Source organism: Chiroxiphia lanceolata, chromosome 17 (assembly GCF_009829145.1).
Source record: "Chiroxiphia lanceolata isolate bChiLan1 chromosome 17, bChiLan1.pri, whole genome shotgun sequence".
NCBI classification, from domain to species: domain Eukaryota; kingdom Metazoa; phylum Chordata; class Aves; order Passeriformes; family Pipridae; genus Chiroxiphia; species Chiroxiphia lanceolata.
The window spans coordinates 11,793,714-11,814,049 of NC_045653.1; the positions used below are offsets into that span (position 1 = coordinate 11,793,714).

The window sequence follows — 20,336 nt, forward strand, 5'->3', positions numbered from 1 at the left end:
AGAGTGGGAGCACTGCTCCAAGGGGACTGGACCTGCTGTGGGGAGAGAGGAAGAGGTTTTCACCAAAACCAACCCCTTTTCCCACCCAGGTCAGCACTTGGCTCTGGAACTGCCAGGCTTGGCCCAAGGAGAGGATGAACCCACCTCGGTTCCAGTCTTGGCCTGGGCCATGCTCCCATTCCCACCCAAAAAGGGAAATAGAATTTGTTTTGCTGAAAAGGGGGAGGTATTTTACCAAACAGGGACACTTTTCCCTTTCTTACACCCCTCAGAGAACAGCAGCAAATGTTTATTGCTTATTTTATCAAAAATTCCTATGTGGAAATAAAAGCACACCAGCTGGAACACCCCATAGCCAGTGGCCACCCTGTGCCATCCTCCTGCCCCAAACTGGGGCTTCACCCCTTTTTAAAGCCTTTTTACTCCCTTAAACAGACCCTCAACCCAAACCTCACCTGCCCTGAACCCTGTGTGACAGGAACCACCCACGTTTGAGGGCCCAGAGACACAGGGGTGTCACTGAGGTGAGTGAACACCCAAAAGCCGGGTGACAATATCACCCATCCTTTCCAATTTTAAGTAAAATCACCACATCCCTGACTGAGATGAACCCACAGGATTCGATCCTTCAGAAGAAACGCCAACAAGTGAAGGAAACATCTAATTTTTATTGATTCCACATGAAGGGAGAGTAGTGTCCCCACAGCACCAGAGCACCTGAGTGGGGGCACAACCACTCCTCTGGTGCCTGTTGGGGGCAACTGGAAACCAAGGGCTTCAGAAAATGACAGTAAAAGGGGTAAAATTTATCTTAAATTAGACAAAAATACAAGGAACTAGGAATATTTCAGTTAACATCAATTTTTAAGTAAATCTACACATGAATAAAGGTGCTAGTAAGTAAACTATCTCTGAAATCTGAAATTGCAGGACTTCTAGGTAATAGAATTTCTTCCTGAAGGTTATGGACACTTCTAGGGCCAGTGTAACCTCTGTCTGCCTGAACACACAAAAGCAACACTGGAGACAGGACCTTGCTAGATCTTAAAATATCAAATACTGAACATTCTTTGAAAGGAATAATTTTAAATAGACTAAATTTCTTGCTAAGGAGAGTTAACAGATGTCTCTTACTGATGGTGTGAGAGGATTAACAGACACAAGCCTCGATAAAAATAATTTAATCTCCAAAAGTGGTCTGTGAGAAACGTTTTGGAGGACTTCTATAAAATCCCTTCAAGGACTTTTATAAAATTCCTTTAAGGGCTTCCATAAAATCCCCAACAATGTAAATCTCCTACGAAGAACATATATGTTAGTGGTATTTTATTAACCTATCATATAACCATCCTATAACTCATCATATAACCATAAATATTAAAGATAAGCCCAGCAGTGAACACCTGGGGCAGTGGACACCCGCACAGGCCACTGCTGCGTGGTGTAAATGACAGGGAGCTCTGCTCAGCTCCCACGGTTGGACAAGGCACTCAACCCTTTTCCCAGCAAAACTGTTTGCTGAGAAGGTGTAACTTCAGGTGTGTCTTGATGAGCTGACGATTCTGTCAAACATGGGCCCGGCCGTGGCCGTGAGGTCGGCGAAGGGCTCGCGCTGCCGCAGCTCCAGGACCAGCTGCTTCTTCAGGACCAGGAAGATGTAAAACTTGGCTGCAGCTTCTTTCCGGCTGTTGTTCCGACAGAGCTCCCGAAAACTGAAGGAGCACGAGCCTGATGTCCTCAGTTGCTGCGTGAGGGAAAGGAGAAATCAGTCAGGTCAGCTTCCCCACCGGTCAAACAGGATCCCACGGGCTCCAAGCAGAGAGAGCTGCCCAGAGGGAATATCTCTGCTTGAACGCCTCGAACAGGATCCAGCCTTCGTGGAATCATGGAAGCACAGAACAGGCTGGGTTGGAAGGGACCTTAAAGATCATCTCATTCCCCCACCCCAGGCAGGGGCACCTTCCACCAGACCAGGTTGCTCCAAGCCCACATCCAACCTGGCCTTGAACACTTCCAGGGGTGGGGAGTCTACAACCTCTCTGGGTATCTTGGCATCCGTGTTTATGGAAATGGCTCTGAACATTTTATTGCCACAGTATTGCTGGTACTTACATGTGTTATTAAAATCTACAATTCCAATGAATTCCATGACACCAACAGAGCACTTCCACCATGGTTCATGTCTGAAAACACTAAATATCCATGTGCAGCTTGTTCTATGGTTACAGAGTCACAGGCACCTCACAGGCAAGAACTAAGTGTTCTTATCTCTTGTTTTTTAAGGGCTACACTGAGGTTTAAGTATTTATTTATTATTTGCACAGAACCTTTGAAATGCGTTGGTATAAAGTGACATTCAGAAAAGTCTAGTGATTCCTGCAGCTGTGAGAGGAGACCCCACGTCAGGTACCCAAAATCTTGACATAAATACCCAAAAAAGCACAGTTACATGCTGCAGGTGAGGGGCAGCGACATGGACAGTGTGGAAGGAGGAGCTTTTCTGACACGGTCCATCTGAAATCAATACCTGGTTTTGGTGTCTAATAACAAGATCCAGAACTGGTACCTGTAAAGTTTTGTGTAACTGAAGAGTTCTTTTGCTCCATTTTATTTCTTCACTGTCTTTCTTGATCCTTTTTTGCTCCTTGAGAGGAAGTAAACAGAAGGTTAGCGTTTGTAAAAAGTCACACACTGTGATGAAAAGGACAGGAGTTCCAGCTTGACTGAAAACCTGGGCATCTGGGTGGCCAAAGTCAGGGAATCTGACACCTCTGTGCTCACACAAGGTTTTGTGAACAGAGAAAAGAAGGGTACCTGTGTGCTTTCTGCTGCAGAGACAGCTCAGGTGCAACAGGCCAGGTACCATGGAAAGCATTCCAGTGAGGCAGCTCCACAGCAAGGGGCTGCTCTGTGGGACTGGGATTCTCACAGTATTTGTACTGGATGTTCAAACATTTGGCATGGGATTTTGGGCTTAACCTCTGAAGCTGGCAGCTGACTGCCCTGGTTCCTGATGCCACATTTTCTTTTTTTTTTTTTTAATGTTTCTGAGAGAGAACAGGGTTCTCTTCTGAAACAAGCCAGGGCCACCAGCTCTGAGGACACCCACCTTTGGCACCTCCACCTCCTGTTCTTCAGCTTCCTGGCCCGAGGAAGTTTTTGAGCTCTCGGAGAAAGCTGCTCCATCCAGCTGTGGGCACGGAAAGGACAATCAGCAGGGCTGACCATTTATCCATACTATGAGATTCTCATTACTTAGCTCTGCACAGAGGATTTAATTATAATGAAGTTCTCCAAAATTAGTTAACAGTTGCTATTTCCACCATGCCTTTCCTGACACTGGGAAGGACCTTGCTGTAGGAGTTATCCTACAGCTGAATCTGCACCTGTGGGCACAGTTCAGGCATGGAGCACATGTTCTCTGCTGCCATTAGGTCCAATTTTGTCACTTTTCAACTTTAGTGAGGCTTGCATTCTCTAAAGAATGCCCTTCACCCTAAGGGAAGATGGCAGAGATAGATAATTTGTTATTGCTTAAGTATTTCCTCAATATGAGACATAAAATGTAAGTTTTATCCTTTATAAAGATTATTATATTTATCTCATCAGTACAATATTTCATATTTAATATTAAGCTTTCATTTATACTTAGTGATTAGACTCTAATCTATACTTATCAACAGACAGTTTCATTAACCATTCCTTCACTGTGAGAGTTTACCAAAGTAATTATAAATAAACTTTTATGACAGAAGCTACTTCATGTTCTCTTGATTAGCTTTAGCCTCCTTTTCAAACATTAGTAATTTCTTAATGTGTTTTAAGTGGAACCTTAGCACAAAGTGGAACCAATATAAACACACTTAGGTCTCTAAAATTGAGGAAAACTGCTCACTATAGTTTCATCACAGTTCCCATTGGTTTCATTTCTGGCATTCTGTGGTGGAATAACCATAAAGGAGTCATTTCTAATATTTCTCTCAGTCTCAGAATGAGCTGACTCCTGCAGGTAACTTGGCTCTTCTACTGGCAGCATCCCTGTATTAATAGAAAACCAGAGTTCAAGAGGTGATTACTGTGAGTCACTGTCCTTAAAAAAAAAAACCACTGAAACCCAAAAATCACACCCTAGTTTGCAATCTTTGAGAGTAGGAGCCATAGTGAGCAAGTATTAAAGAAACATCCTTCCCAACAGGAGAATGGAAGAAGAACCTTCCAAGGGAGTGTTTCCTTTTCTAAAAGTTGACCTTTGTGGATTCACAGGAGCTGGGTTTGTTGATTCATTTCTGAGGCAGAAACACAGGTTAGTTTTCACACAGTGAAACATGACATTTTTTCTTGCCTGATATTAAGAAAAACAAATCTTCCAGATAGAAATAGAATTATTTACATGAATTTGAAAATTTGGAGAGCGGCTTGATTAAGCTCACAGTAAGTGGGAATATTTTTTTTTTTATTATATTAAAAAAAACCCAAACAACACCACCCAAATCTGCAGTTTCAGAGACAGTCAGAGAAACCAAAGGTAATACTAAACATATCTCTTCATGCCACAAGGAAGAAAAAGATTTGCATTTCATTTAATTTCTAAAGAACAAAAGAACAGCAAAAGACCAATAAAAGCAAACATACAAACCAACCTTTTTTTTTTTTAATAACAACAGTCCCTTAACTCCCTTAACATTTAACTTTTTTGGCCTTTGATTTGTAGACTACTGCACACAAACACCATGCATGTGTCTCAAACATTATGTAGAATAGAAAATAGTTTCTAACAGCTAATTCTGCACAAGAGAATTAAAATATTACCTGTGGTATCTTGGTCTTTTCGCATTTCTTCCATTTCAGAGACCCTCTGTACTCTACCTCCTCTCATCTTAAATCTGACACTCTTGAAGCATTTTTCAAACAACTGAAAACAATTATTTTTTCTTTGTTTGCTTTCAGAATATCACATCAGACCATTTGCAAACATCAACACAAAGGTATGAATACGAGCTGCATATTAACTGTTGGTACCCAGAACTTTAATATTTAAATTAGGTCATTCTGAAAATCTGCAGTTTTGATTTTTTTTTTTTTGAAGTAACAGCGTTCTGCAGCTTCAGCATTGTCCATGAACTCCATGAAAAAAAAAAAAAAAAGATCTTAGGAGCAGCTTGGATCATTTTTCCTTGAAGCCAGGAAGGATGAAAGAAAGAAATGTCTGCAGTTTTTATCCTCTTAGAGAGCAAGTTGTAATTCTGCAGCTGGACTCTAAGTGGTGAAGCTGCACTGCTGCAGTGAACCCTTCCAAATCCTTCAGCAATACTCTAACAGTAATATTTAAGTCTGATGCACATTTAAAGTAAATATAGGCCAAAGATGTCTCAGATTGATTACAGAGAGGAAACAAACCAGAAAACAATAAAACAAAGGAGAAAGTAGAAAAGAAATGGACAGAAATGCAAAAAGTTGCGTCTTAGTGTAAGATCAGTCAGGTGCCAGTGTGTGAAATGAAACACCAACTCTCACATCTTTGTAATTTTTCCCTTCTTGTTGGACTGCAGGAGGTTAAGGCTGTGGTTCTACAGATGATGAAGTAATTAGTGGTGAGTGTGCAAATAATCATCAGGTGTCCAGCTGACTTGCACTGCAGAGCAGTGCTTCCCCTGACACTGGAATTCGGATCAAACTGAGTCTGCAAAACCCCTGTCAGCCAAATCCCACCTCTGCAACAGTCCTGGAATCTACTCAGTGGCATAAACCCCACAGGGAGCTGATCTTTACCTTTTGCAGGTCAGCGTGAACCACAGGCTGTGTGGAGTGGGACAGCAGTTTATCCACACCTCCCCACTCCTTCCACATCATGGTTTTCTTGGTTGGGGGAGCAAGGTCCAGCGTGGCCAGGATGTCTGTGCAGTTGGTGAGCTGGTTGTAAATGGCATTGCAGCTGAGCTCCTTCTGTACATCCACCAGCAACTTCCTCTTTCTTTTGTTTTTTTTCCTAGGGGTCACAGCTACATAGAAGAAATAATAAAAAACAAGTCTTAAGGTCTATTCCCAGGACATTAGGCACAAAAAATAAAATAAAAAAAAAGGCCCCATAAATCAAACCAGTTGCTGACCCCCCAAACACCACCCAGACTTGAAAAATCAAAGTACAAGTGCAGAGGCCCTTCCTTCAAAAGACTGCATGAAGTTTTCACTCTTTGTACTCCTGTACAGGAAATTCCCATATGTTTAATTACAGAAGACACATGACTGTTGTACTAAAGAACTGGGAACAGGAGGACTTAATGAGAACACATGATATAGCAGCAAGACTGAATAAACTGTATTTAATCCATCAGGAAGTTAAGTGTTCCAAAAACTGCTGGTGCACTCAACAGGTTTCATTACCTCATAATTCATATCTGTATTTGTCAGTTTAATCCTTTAGCAATTTAATCAAGATGTAAGCACAAAAGGAAGACACAGGTTGGTTATATAGTCATAACTTCCTGAATATTGTTCTGGCAGGCTGGAAAATTCCAGTGTGGTAAATATTGCTGTCAACGTGAGCTTGTTTATTTGCAAACAGCCAGCAAGGTGATAGGTAGCATTTAGATTTACTCACAGAGGAAATGTAATACTTTTTTGGGGGGGGGGGGGAATCTTTAATCAGAGTTAAAAGTTCACAAACCAACATTTTCCAAAGGCCTGAAAGTTTTAAGATTGTTATTTTAAACATAAAAGTCATTGATGTAATAAAATTAAAAATCACTGGTGATAAAAATTCTTCAGATGAAACTTCAGTACCACCCCTGAGCAGGCCAGGCTTGCAGTGCCAGCAGAGCAACAAAACTCGATTTGGTGCATGGAATAAACTGCAAGAGATTTGGGCAGATCAGACAAATGACTGACACTGCTTTTGTATAATAGTTACCATAAAATGGAACTCTGACAGAAGGGGCAGATGAAAACTAGAGTGGGAATAATCTCTTTTGCAAATATTTTGACTACTAAGAGAACCAAACATAGTTAATGCAAACATTCGGCAAGAAAGTGATCAAGTTCTGACCTGTGTCATCGACTGGCTCAAGCACAAATCCTTCTTCTTTGAACAAAAGGAATGTCTCATTCATTGTGTGACTTACATCCTTCATGGTGGTGTCTGCACAGTTGGACTCAACTGCAAGAAAACCCAGCAAATAACCCAAATGCAAGGAAGCTCACAGGATGGACTGACATCTCAGTTGCACAACAGAGAATGATATCAGAGGGAAATGGTGAGAATTAGACAACTGTGGCTTTGTTTATAATCTCATGATTACGTTCAGCAGTAATCACTGGCACTGCTGCTGCTCATACCCTGCCCTGCACGTTTCCCTTCGCTGACCCCAGAAGGACCAGGCAGTGGGAGAGGCAGAAGAATTGATCTGGAGAAAAACCCACACAAGAAAAAGTGTTTAGGGGGAAGTGTGTGTGGTTTCAATCTGTATCTGTTTGCAGTTCCAGGCAAGTGCAGGACAGTGTGGACATTTCTATCAATAGAGAAGGAACAGGGAGCACCAGCACTAGCACAAGCAGAGGCAAGAGCCAGTCTATCCCTTTAAAGCTGTTCCAGAATTCTCCGTTTTAAAGCATCCCCCGTGATGGGGGAACAGGGATTTAAGATAACAAAAATTTCCCAGAAACACTTTTCAAAATGTAATTTATTTCATCAACATCAAACCAAAAGATTAGCAACACCTTTATGAACTACTTAAGTGTCATTTGTCACAGAAATATGAAACCAGAAATAGAATTTTTTTAGGTTGGGAAAGACTTTTTAAGCTCTCATAGGGAAATTTCACAGTTATAGCACACCCTTATTGGGTTCTCTTCCCTCTCAAAAGGAACATCACACTGTGAGCAGCAGGGTGGACCAACAGCATATCCAACAGGATGCCACATAAAAGAGTTTCTAAGCAAAGTCAGGTTACAAATTTGGAATCCCTAAATCAAATGAAATTACCCTAAAGTAGGTGGATGAAGCAGTTTAGAAAAAAAAAAAAAAGGCAAAATAAATGAAGAAAGGAAAAAGCCACAGGATATTGCACAAAGCTGAATGTGTGTGACCTTAGGCATTAACACAGGAACAGAGGGTTTGTGTGAGATGGAGCAGACTCTGCAAACTCACTGGTTGTGCTGTTCTCTGGCAGATCTGGTGACAAAGGACGTGCTTCCTCTATATCCAGAATATCTTTATCTAGGCCACTTTGCTCATCCCTCAACAGGATTTCTTAAACACAAAACACACAGTTTTAGTCATCCTAAGCCTTGGTAGTCATGAAATAGCCTGATACAGCCTGATGTTACTTAAGGTTAATTCTCTGCAAAGAAAGCAAGCTCAGCTTCCCCAGATGGCTGTCAGTGGTGGGGCTGTCTGCAACAGCACAAAAAGGAGAAGGTTAGTCCTAAGTTTGAAATTTCCACCTTTTCTTTGAAAAACATGGTCTTGATAGTGTTAACAGGTATAAATCTATAAGGTTCACATAAATATTCTAAGCCATAACAATGTAGAAGCTACTTTGCTGCCTTTGTTACTACAACAGTAAGGATAAAAATGCTGCATTATTTCACCTTTGAAAATAGAAGTTAAACTGTTAAGCATTAGGCATAAATTTAATGCCTTTAATTCTAAAATAATGAAATATAGCCTTTAAACCAATTTGGCAGTGTCTAGGTGATCATAGATTTAGTCATAAGTAGAAAACAAATGAAGCGTGAAAACAACAAATAACACAGAATTTCTGTTTGAAAACAACCACTTTGGTGCTGTCTTGTTTGTTTTCCTGCAAGAACAAAAATATTTGGAGAGAAACTGATTCTGTTGGTCTGTTGCAAACCCTACCAATCATATCTGCAGCATCCTCCTCATCTCCAAAACGGTCATGCTGGAAGCAGAGCACATCTTCATGCAGCACAGACTTGTCTCCACTGGCACTGGCCGAGTTGTGATCGGTCACCAGACTGTTGCTGCTCGTCAGGAAGCTGCCCTCAAAGAAGCTTTGTCTTCTCAGTGCATCTGCTTCTTCCTCTGAGGAAACACACAGCTTCTGATGCCTCATCTGCCTGAGTTTTGGAAACCCACACTCATCCATTTCCTAGTTTTTTCAAATAATTTTTAAAAGAGTGCAAGATATCCCATACCTCAGCTGGGATAAACAATAAACAATTCTGCTAGCTCAGTAAAAGCAGAGAATGTTTAGTTTGATTCTCACTCTGATATCAGATTATATTGCTTACCTAAAATTTTAAGCACAAGATAGGATGACAGACCAATCAGAAGAAGCATGGAACAAATGCATGATAAATCACAGCTTTTTCACACATGGAAAGGGATCAGACTGCACAAAATTTCACATAAAACACAGTTTCCCTTATGGAATATTTCTAATTTCTCAACTTCTCTCACCAAAGTTTCTGACACAGAGAGGTATGTTGCTTTCGTAATCCTCTGTAAGTGTGATGTCTTCAGCTCTGCTCTGATTCAAGGTGAAATGTTCAGCAACATCAATGGCACTGATGAAAAAAACATTATAAAAATAGAGGGTGAATTGAAACCCATTGAGCATTCAGCTGGAACGTGAAAATTGCTTCTAAATATCCTTCAATCCTAGAATTTCATCACAACCCCCCATATTTCTCCACTCTCTTTTGCCAGTAAACTTGGACTCATTTGATTTTGTTCCTGAAACATCTTTTAAACCAAATGACACAACTATTTGAGCTGGCAGAAAAGGCACCTTTACAGAACACACTTACCACACCAAGGCCCTTGAATAAATGGTATTACATTGCAGCTGTACTTACGAAATAATAAACCCTTACTGATCCCATCAAACTGTATTTATGGGGAGGTACAGAGGAAGCCTCGGTGGAAATCTTTTATCCTGGACCTTCAGGGCATCAGAGCCATCAGAAACATAACTTGGCCTCCTGCTTTTTTTTTTTTTTTTTTCAGTTCTCTACTGAATTAATGCTGATTTGTGTCAGAAAAGTCAAAGAAATATGCTGGCTTTTCCTCGGGAGCCAGGCTGACTCCTGCTGATAAAACACCCTGGCCACGGAGAGCAGTGGAGCAGAAATGAAGTGAAGTCACACAGTGGAACAATACAACAGTGGGGTTACTGGCCAGAGCCTCCAGGATTGATAGTAACTTTTATCTCTTCTCTTGAGATCAGAAAGGTGTTTGCATCCTTCACTCAGACAGTTTAAAATCCTGAAGTCTAAGTTCAAGGCATTAATTCATTGTGAAGGTCTGTTGATTAAAGGACTGAGGAAAACTACCAAAGCACAAAGACTGTACCTGTAGCTTTGTAAAGCTCAGAATTTAGGAGAATTCAGTCATCAAATCAAAACAATCCCATCTGAGTCTTGATCAGATAACAGCAAGGATAGCTTTTACTTCTGAAAATACTAAAAAGAATGAATAAAAACTAGGGAAGCATTTACTTTACATCTGGTAGTGGTGTTTCAAAATCATGAAATTCTTCAGGTAGTGTAATGGACTGATAAGCAGCCTCAAAGTTCTCTTCTGGAAGGTCAAGAAGCCCTGAAAGAAACAGACAACATAACAAAATAAGTATCAATAAAATAAAAGTAGTGTTCTCCCAAGTAGGTATAATAAGCCTATAAACCTGTCAGGAGGGGCTGCTGCCATTCTAAATCACAGCATGGTAAAGCTTAGGCACTCCAAAGTGGAATTTTATTTTCCATATCTTTTAGAAGATCTATTTTTTACAGGCAGATACAGAAGAGTCTGCTGCAATAGGACCTGAAATATGTAAGTACTTGTGTTTCTGGATAGTTGCTTTAAGTTCCTGGAAGATTCTCCCAGCTGACATTTAGCCCAGAGTCTTTCATGGCACTGCAAATGAATCACTGTGGTTTCCTTTTCTCTCCTGTGTCTCCAGCATCAAATAATTATGTACTGAGACTGCAAGTACTTGGAAATCAAGAGAATCCTGGAACAATTCGGGTGAGAGGGGATTTCTGAAGGTCATCAAACCCAACCTTTTGCTCAGAATAGAGTTCATTTCACAGTCAGATCACTTTTGACTATTTCTGCTGATGGAGATCCCACAGGATGCCTGGACAGCCTCTTTCAGCATTTTACCACTTCCACTGAGATTTTCTCCCCCCTTCTGTCTAGTTTTAGTCTCTGTTTCTGCTGTGACACTTGTCTTGTTCTTATGCTGCATGGTGCCCTCCAAGCTGCTATAGTATCTATCCAAAATAGCCTCAAGATGTGTCAGGGGGGTTTCAGTTGGATATTAAGGAAAGTTTCTTCACTGAATGGGTTGCAAAGCCCTGGCACAGATTTCCAAGAGCAGTGGTGGAGTCATCATCCCTGGAGGGATTTAAAACACATGCAGATGTGGCACTTGGGGACATGGTTTAGTGGTGGCCTTGGCAGTGCTGGGAGGAACAGTTGGACTAGATCTTTGGAGGGCTTTTCCAACCTAAACAGTTCTGTGAGTCTATGATTCTATAATCATATCTTTGAAAATAATGCAGAGTAATTTTTCTCTATTCTGCAAACAGACCAGGTCACAAAGCAATTAGAGCTGGCAATAGACATTGGTGTCCCCGTTCTCAGCCTTTTTTTAAACAACAGTGCCTCCCATTTGTTGCCTAAGTACAACAAACATAGAGCCTGTCGGATAAGGATCCAGTCATCTCAGCTTCCTTCTCCCTGGCTACATGGCCAGAGCTCAAAACATGCTGTCAGGTCTGGCACTGACACTGTTAGACATGCTGTCAGTGTCATCAGAAATTAAAATTAATTATCCAGCAATGGAGGCTGAATTCAAGCATCTCCTTGTAAGCCCACTTAAGATGCTGCTTCTGTTAAGGGAGTCAAAAACTTGAAATAGCATTAAATTAAGCCAGACTAAACACCAGCGGTAGGCACAAGTATGTTCGGTTGCCTTTGGGATCAATAATGCGTATTTAACAATATCCAAAAATTAATTTTTAAAATGAGAGCTGTAAAGGATCCAGCTGGGAAAGTGCTGGATTTTGAACACACCTGGGCGAAAGGCTGACTTCATCTTGGTCAGAGCTTCGCTGCAGTCTGCCAAGAGGTACTTGGCTTTCCTGTGGTAAATCCGCACCACTCCCAGGAGTAAGTGTCCAGAGGTTCGCAGAGCTATAGCAAACTTAAGGATTAAAAAAAAAAAAAAAAAAAAAGATGTTCAGGAGTTAGGATTTTTTTTTTTACAGTTACAATAGTAATAGAGTTCCCTACGAACACCTCCACCCCAGGACTTTGCAGAAGATTGCTCCTCATGGCACAGCCTACCTTTGGGGAGATGATCTTTTGCACGGTGTCCTCTAAATTGCACTCAAAGATATGTGCCTTGGTGAGCTTCTTCTCCCAGTGGGCAGCCAGCCAGATTTTGGCCAGCGGCCCCCGCTTGTTGATGAGCAAATGGACGTAGAACATGGTGCCTGGCCAAGGGTTGCAGGGCAGCCCTGCTGAAATTCCCCTTGGGAAATTCCCCCTTCCAATGGGAAATGAGTCCTGGGGCACCAAGTGGGACTAGGGATTTAACGGGATCTGAGGGAATGGGGGACCCAGTTGGGTGCTATGGGGAGAGGGGGATTTATGGGATCTGACTGGATTGGGGGCAGGGGAAACCCAGGCAGGTATTGAGGGAATGGGAGGATTTACTGGGATCTGAGGGGATGTGGTACGCAGGTGGGTAGTGAGGGGATGGAGGAATTTAGTGGGATTGTGAGGGGACGGGGAGATTTAGTAGAATCCTGAAGGGTTGGGGACACCCAGCTGGGTGCCGAGGGGATGGGGAAACCCTAAGAGCACTGAGGGAATGAAAGGATTTAGTGAGACCCTGAGGGGAGGGGGACGGTGAGGGGGAGATTTGGCAGGACCTGGAGGGGACGGGAGGGGGAGGATTTAGTGGTGTCTGAGGGGACAGGAGGGGGATTTAGTGGTGCCTGAGGGGACAGAGTTGAAGAATCCAACCAGGCCGTGAGGGGATGGGAGGATTTAGCAGGACCTGAGGGTATGGAGTGACCCAGACGGGCGCTGAGGGGATGAGGAGATTTAGTGGGACCTGAGGGGACAGGGTGCCCGGACAGTGCCGGGCTGGGGGGAGAGTGGTGGTGGTGTTGGATTTAGCGGGATCCTGAGGGATGGAGTGGCCCAGCCGAGCTCTGGAGGGGCCCAGCTCGGCACTGCGGGGATCGGGCGGGATTAGCGGGCGCTGAGGGGGTGCGGCGGGGCGGGCGGACCCTCCTCAGGCCGCGGCTCAGCCAAGGGCGGGAAGGCACCGCAGGGGGGTCTGGGTCCCGTCCTCGGAGCCGCCGGTTCGCGGCAGCTCCGGCCGCAGCCCTGCAGGGCCCGTGTCCCCTCGCCGCAGCCCTGCACAGCTCCGAGCCCCCGGCAGGGCCCTGCCGCTGGAAACTACTCCCCATTCCTTCCTGGGGCTCACCGGGAGCACACACACATCCCTGGGAGCGCCCACACATCCCCAGGAACGCGGTGCTGCGCCCCGCATTTCAGGTTCCTAAGAGAGGAGAGCAGTCTCACTCTCCTCCTTCTCCTTCCTCTCCTGCCTCTCTTCCTCTCCTTATCTTCCCTCCTTCTCGTCCTTTCCTTACCCTTCCTCTCCTCTCCTCCCAACCCCTTTCACCCTTGACATTCTAAGAGCCTGCTTGCAGGCACCACCCCATCCATCTCTTTTCTCTGCAGGTGAGCAGCCCCTCTGTGGCTCCAGGCACGTCTGATAAAACTCCCTTGTGAAGGAAATTTGCAGAAGAAAAAGAAAAAGAGAAAAAAGGGGGGGGAAAAAAAACCCAACAAAAACAACAAACACAAGAAGTCCCCAAAAACCCAGATCTTCAGATGGGACCTCTGTGCAGAGGGAGAAGGGGAAAGGTTTACAGCCACCCACCTGCACCAGCCCCAGCCACCACCGAGAGCAGAAGACAGCATGTTTGCACACTTAAGTGTCATCAGACAGGAAAAAATTAGTTTGCAACCCTCTGCTTCGTGCTTTCCATGCTTTATATTCAGGCAGAGCACAGCAAGGCTCCCGCTGCTCCCAGGCACAGCCCCGTGCATCAGCTGTTGCCATATCACAAGGCACCTGTGGTTTTCCCTGTCTCCCTGGTGTTAGCTGAAGATAACGAGATCTTAATTATCACCAGCAAAGTGCTGAGCCTCTTCCCAGTGTGGCTCTGCAGTTGGTCATAGTGGGAAGCAGGGCTCTGTCCTTCCATCTGCCTTTGGGCAGAGTGGGAACACTGGGCTGGGGCTCAGATGTTTGGGGAAGGAGAGGGATTTTTGCTATAAACCACCCTTGGAATGGTGTATCCACAACGGGGACATGGAAGAACCTCCCATGAGCCCCAAAGCAGGTGTCCACTGCCCCTGCCAAGGCACCAAACCTGCTCGGGTGCTCCACACCATATGAGAGGGAAATTGCCCTCTCTGGTGCCCTCTGTGCTCCTCCAGACCTCCCCAGTGCCGAGGCTGATGTCCAGCCCTGTCTGCCTGGGCAGTGGCAACAGCTCCTGGGGGCAGTTTTCAGAATCAGAACCCCCCCATCCTATGGGGAGCACTGGGGTGCTGTGTCTGTGTCACACAGGGACCAGCAGTGACAGGCGGAGAGGCTGTGATGTGCCAGGCACCGCTGGTCCTCCCAAACTGCTGGATCTCTTGACGGTCTGGAGCCAGCTCCTGAATTGCCCAGCTGCTTCTTCCCTGACCTCTGAGTCACCTTGAGCCATGCTGGCTGCGGGCGCTCGCTCTGCCGTGGGATGCTCTGAATGCTAAGGAGGCAGGAAAGAAGCTTCACCTCAGTGGTGGGGCTGGATTGGGGTCAGCACTGCCAGGGGGCACCAGACAGCTGTGCACGCCCCAAAATCGGGCTGTGCTGCACAGGGGTGTGCTGGGGGACAGAGTTAGGTACACAGCCAGTCCAGCTTCATCACGTTCCTGCTCCTGCTGTCCTCCTCTGCCTGCCTGAGGCTCCCATTTGTTGTCCCTCTCATCCACGTTAATAATTTCTTCTGAGCAGTGACATGTGCCCATCCCTGGCAGCCCTGTCTGGCTCCTTCACCCTGCTCCACGTCCCAGACTCCCCCGCCCTTTCCCTTTCTTTCCAAGCCCTCCGTCTCTCCCCTCCAGCACTCCTGCAGTTTCATTGTGAATTTTGGCAGTGCTCTCTCTGACCTTGGCTGTCTCCCTCCTCTCTTTGCTCCTGTGCTGGCAGCATAAATCTTAGCTGTCTCTGTCTCCTCCCCGTCCCTCAATGCCAGCACCTTGGGGACGCAGTGGCCTTTGCCAGCCCTCAGCCTCACGCTCAGCCCCTCAGGATCAGGCTGGGGAAGGTTTTTGGGCTGTCCTGGGGCCCTTCAAAGGCCTGGAGTCACCTCCCAGCTCCCATCCAGCAGTGGCAGTGGGATCCTGGGCAGCACAATGCCAGCAGCAATGCTTGGCAGGATATGTCCCTCTACCTCATCCATCACAGGAGGCCTCCCGAGCGTTGCTGTGGGATTGGGGTGCAGGAGCAGCCCCCCAGGTAGCATGGAGCCCTGACCCTGTGGCAGGCTCAGCCCTGTCACTGTATGAAGGCATGAATAGCTCTGCTTCTGCCGCCCAGATTCCCATTCTGGCAGGGCTCCCAGCCTTTTCATCCCTGGGTGCATCCTCAGCCACAGGGCTTGGGTGCTCCAGAATGGAGGGCTTGACCAGGGCTCTGTTCAGGAACAAACTGGCGGTGGTTCTGTCTTCCCATGGAATTTGGCAATGGTGAGACAGCAGATCTCCTCCTGCCTGTCTGTTCACAGCAATGTGCCCGCCTGCTCCAGATCCATCTTTTCCTGCTGATTCGGGACAATCTGTGTCCCATGACCTACTTGTCTCCAAGCGTCTCCTGCCTTCCCGTGGAGTGGGTTGATACTAAAGCCTCTCTAAATGTGGTTAACATGTCAGGATGCACTTACATTTATTTTTAATTCTGCTTTTTTCTCGGCCCACTTTTGGCTGAGTCCCCAGGGACATTGTGCTGGGAAGCTTCTGTGTTTCATAGAGTCACGGAATGATTGGGTTGGAAGAGACCTTACAGAATTCATCTCATTCCAAGCCCCTTGCCATTGCAGGGACACCTTCCTCTAGACCAGGCTGCTCCAAACACCCTCCAGCCTGACCTTCAACACTTCAGGGATGGGGCATCCACGCCAAGGAGGCATGAGCAGAGAGCAGGTGGGTCACAGCACACAAAACTTGCACTGCAAACTTAAAAAAATAATAAAATCACATGTATCCATGCCCCTGAGATGGGAAACAGTGATGCTATCAACCACCCCTGGAGTGATGTTTTCCCAGCCCACCCCACAGCCCTGTGCCCTGCTGCAGCTCAGGGAGTAGAGGTACCATGTGTTGGTCTGGTGGGTGCTGGTCAGCATCATGGATAGGCACTGTGCCTGGATGGGTGCTGAGCCTAGATGGGTGCTGAGCCTGTCCAGCCCTCAGAAAACACAAATGTACCTCTTTATTTGTGCGGCACTTCCTAAAGTCTCTGACCCCTTTCGATCCCTTTTAGCTGCATCTGACAGAGACTCCAGAGAAAATCCCTGGCCCTGTCATGACACAGGTGGCAGGAGACTCCCATCTGACATCCCCACACAGGGCAATGCTCTCCAACTGTGACTGGCAGGGAGCCCAGTGTGGCTGCAGAGGAACACACTGAGGGGGGATAGGGTTCAGGACATGGGTGGGACAGGGTGTGGGGCATGGGGGGGCCCAGGGTGCTGGTCATGCATCCCTGTGTCCCCGGCACTGTGCCAGCAGCACTGGGTGAGCTTGTGGGAGATGCTGGAGGCATGTGAGGGTGTTGAAAGGAATGGCAATGTGATGGACAAACCTTCCCGGCAGCTGTCAGCAGCCCACCCGCTATCGCTCGGGATTTACATCCACATCCCCAGGCACCGCTCCAAATGTGGAAACAGACCACGTCTTATTAACAAACGAGGGGAAGTGTGCGGCTGCCAGCAGGTCACTGCCGGGGCACGGGCCTGGGTCCAGTGCCAGGTCAGGGAGAAGCAGGGTGTGGGCACTGACGTGAGTTCTCTGTGAAAAATTGAATAAATTGTGTGTGTGTGTGTGTGTGTGTGTGTGTGTGTGTGTGTGTGTGAAGGGGGGACTCTGTGCCATGGGACTGCAGTGGGACTGTGGTGGGACCACGGGGGCCAAGCCGTCTCAGTTTGGAGCATTTCATGCCTGACATAAACCCAGGTCAAACCCCCAACTCCTTCTGGGGATTTGGGGTCAGGCTGTAACCTTGTGGGGACTCAGGGTGGGCAGCGGCCAGGTGGGAGCTCTCCCTGCTGCCTTTAGGACTGGGGGCGCTCAGGTTGCAGCCCCAGTGTCCCCAGCTCAGCTGTGCCCCGTGGTTGTGGGGAGCACGTACCCCAGGCACACCCCGTGCAAACCCCACGGTTCTGCCCTGTCCTCTCCTCCAATGCCCCTCCCCACGCAGCCCCCCGCGGTGCTCACGGAGGGTTCTGGCGCTGTCGGGGAGTGCACGGAGGGGACCCTTTGCACGGGGTACGTGCGCAGGAGGTGCCGGTGTGCAGCCGGGTGTGTGCATGTGTGTGCCCCTCGTACGTGTGTGTGTGTGCGTGTGCGTGCGGCTGCCGTGCGCGACCGCAGCTCGGGGCACCCACCGCCCGCCCCGCGGCGGCACCGGCACCGGCACCTGCCCGGGGAACCGGGGAGGCGGCGGGGGTAGGCATCCCGGCTCGGGGGGCCGGGAGGAGAAGGGAGGCAGCACGGTGCGGGCACCAGCGGGGCGGGCGGAGAAGCGGGAGCGGAGCCCAGTGCACGGAGCGGGGCCACAGCCCAGTGCGGGAGCGGGGAACCGGCGGGCAGAGCCCGGCGGGAGAACCGAGTGCGGAGGGGGGCAGCTCGGTGGGGTCACAGGGACACGTGTCCCCGCGGGGGGTGTCAGCTCGGTTCGAGGAGGTGGGTCGCGCAGTGGGAGCACGGTTTGGGAAGGGGGAAGAGCCGGGTTCGGGGAGGCAGGTGCCGGGTTCAGGGAAGGGGAGCGGGAACCCGGGGAAGAGGAGAATTCCGGTCTGGGGGCTCGACTCTGGTGAAGGGGGACAGTCCGGGCGGGGACCCAGCTCCAAGGGGTAGCCCGGTTCGGATAAGCGGGATCCCAAGAGGAGAAGCCCAGTTCGGGGACCTGCGGGGTGTGGGTTGGCAACCCGGTTCAGGGCAGCGGCTCTGGGGACAGAGAGCATCCCGCTCCCAGGGGTCATCTCGGGTTTGGGCGAGCATCCCATCTCCTTGTCCGCGGGAATATCCCGTCCCGGTCCGGCCGCTCACCTCTGGCCGCGCAGGCCGGCGGCGGTTCCATGGCGTCCCCGCGGGGTGGCAGAGCTGCGGAGCCCGGGCGAGGCGGCGGCGGGTGCGGCGGGTGCGAGGGCTGGTGCGGGCGCGGGGGGGCCGGTGCCGGCGGGCCCGGGCTTGGCGCTGGCGCTGGGCTGCGCCCTGGGCGGCGCGGCGCTGGTGGTGCTGGCGGGGGGCCGTTCCGCGGGCGGCGCGGCCCGGACCCCGCCGTGCCGGCGCGGCAGATGGAGCGGCTGGAGGCGCGGGCAGCCCGGCTCCGCGCCCGCCTCGACCGCTGCACCGTGGCCGGGCTGGCGCTGCTGGCCCTCGGCGGGCTCCTGCTCGCCGCCCTGCTGCTGGCCGCCGCCGCCGCCCGCCGCCGCGCCCGGGCCGCCCGCCGCACCGGTGGCACCTACGGCTCGGTGCGGCTGCGGCTGCGGAGGGTGTCCGCTGACGGGACGCGGGCGCTGCTGGAGAGCCAGCTGAGCCCCCCGCCCCAGCCCCCCGAGGGGCCCGGCTCCTAGCCGTGCACGCCCCGGGGACACCCTGCTGCCGGCAGAAGCTGGAGTCCCCTTGCCTCACCCGAACACCGATACCACCTGGTGAGACTTGGCCCGTGCCAGCCTTCAGTCACCACCCTCGCCTCCTCGAAACCCTTTCGGATGGGGCTCCCATCCGGCAGCACCGGAGTGATGCGGCTTTGGGATACACCACTGGCCTGGGCTGTTCCCCACCACCAGCACTGGGACAATGTGGCCTTCAGACCCCCCATCGCCTCCCCAGCACCCTCCTGGACAGGGTCCTGCCACCAGCATCACGGCAGCAGCGCCGTCAAGGCACCCATGGGATTTCCACACCGTGGCCGGTTGCAGTCTGGGCTGAACGTGAGGCTGAGCTCCTTCCCACAGCCAGGACCTGGCTGCTCCTCTTCCCAATGGATCTCCTCAGTTTCCGCCATCAGTGACCTTTCCTAGCAATAGTTTCCTGTAAAACTCTGTGGCACAGAGCTGGTGCTTGCACTGCTCCAGGCAGAAGAGGAGGAGGCAGCAAGCACGCCCACTGCCCGTGCAGTGGGGGCCAGCCCCACCCCACTCCCTATCCCTCACACCCCACCAGCACTGTTCCACACAGCAGGATGAAGGCCAGGACACACGCCTGCACTGTCCTGAGCATCCCACTACCACCAGCAACCCCAGAACAGCCTCCTCAAAAATCATGGTGCTCTGTACAGAGGAGAGTGGATGATTCCCAGTGCCTCGAGGCAATGTGGTGGCCCGACAGTGCTGCCGCCAGGGTGTCCCTGCACCGACCTTTGTGCTGATCCAAGGGCCGCTGCCTGTGGCAGGAAGGCAAAATTGCATCTCGAGAATTAAACATGAAGCGTCATTAAAGCACATGTTCTGTGGAAAGAGAAATGGGTATGAGCAGGGTGCTGGGAAAGGGAAATAATTATCCCATTGGAAAATGCACACCCACAAAAGGTGCTGTTATGAACTGCCACCAGTTTTCAATCCATTCTGTAAATTACCCACTTCAAACGTTCCCAGGCGGGGACACATCCCTCCAGACAGCCCGACATAGAGGAAAGTCACTTTTAGACCCAGTACAGTTGCCTGGGTTGGGCTTTATTCCAGGGCTTCCAGTGTCCCCTTGGATGCCAGGGAGTGTCCTCTGCCCTGTGTTTCCACTTCCAAGGCTTTGCAGCTAATTCTTCCCACTGCTGTGAAGGGCCATGTGTCCCTCTCCATCACTACATCACCCAACCATGCTTTATATTTATTGTAGGATCCCAGGAAACAACCTTGAATGGCCTCACACCCACAGTTCTGACACACAGGTACCTCTCCCTGGGATGAAACTACGCTTGGGGTGAGATGTATGGCTGTGGCTCTGCTGTCTCAAAACGGTCCCTGTACGGACATGGAGGTGACACCGTGGGAGGGAGGGGACAAAGGGAAAGAAG

The 20,336-nt window shown here is 48.9% G+C and overlaps 1 protein-coding gene across 4 annotated transcripts; it reads right to left on the minus strand.

The window, feature by feature from the left end:
- Positions 1-648: 648 nt before the first annotated feature.
- RAD21L1 (RAD21 cohesin complex component like 1) lies at positions 649-18,451 on the minus strand. 4 transcript variants are annotated; one of them, XM_032705231.1, is made up of 14 exons: positions 18,371-18,451; positions 15,985-16,276; positions 12,041-12,170; positions 10,462-10,561; positions 9,422-9,528; positions 8,858-9,043; positions 8,144-8,245; positions 7,043-7,153; positions 5,770-5,999; positions 4,810-4,912; positions 3,896-4,038; positions 3,110-3,190; positions 2,567-2,644; positions 649-1,744 (listed from the first exon to the last, which is right to left on the minus strand). In XM_032705231.1, the coding sequence occupies exons 2-14, from the start codon at positions 16,111-16,113 to the stop codon at positions 1,535-1,537; spliced, it is 1,710 nt and encodes a 569-aa protein (XP_032561122.1). In that variant the 5' UTR covers positions 16,114-16,276; positions 18,371-18,451; the 3' UTR covers positions 649-1,534. The 4 variants fall into 4 exon arrangements, with proteins under 4 accessions (XP_032561122.1, XP_032561121.1, XP_032561120.1 ...); XM_032705230.1 differs by lacking the exons at positions 15,985-16,276; positions 18,371-18,451 and adding an exon at positions 12,314-12,928 and having other exon boundaries at positions 649-1,741; XM_032705229.1 differs by lacking the exons at positions 15,985-16,276; positions 18,371-18,451 and adding an exon at positions 12,314-12,928.
- Between the last annotated feature and the right edge of the window lie 1,885 nt (positions 18,452-20,336).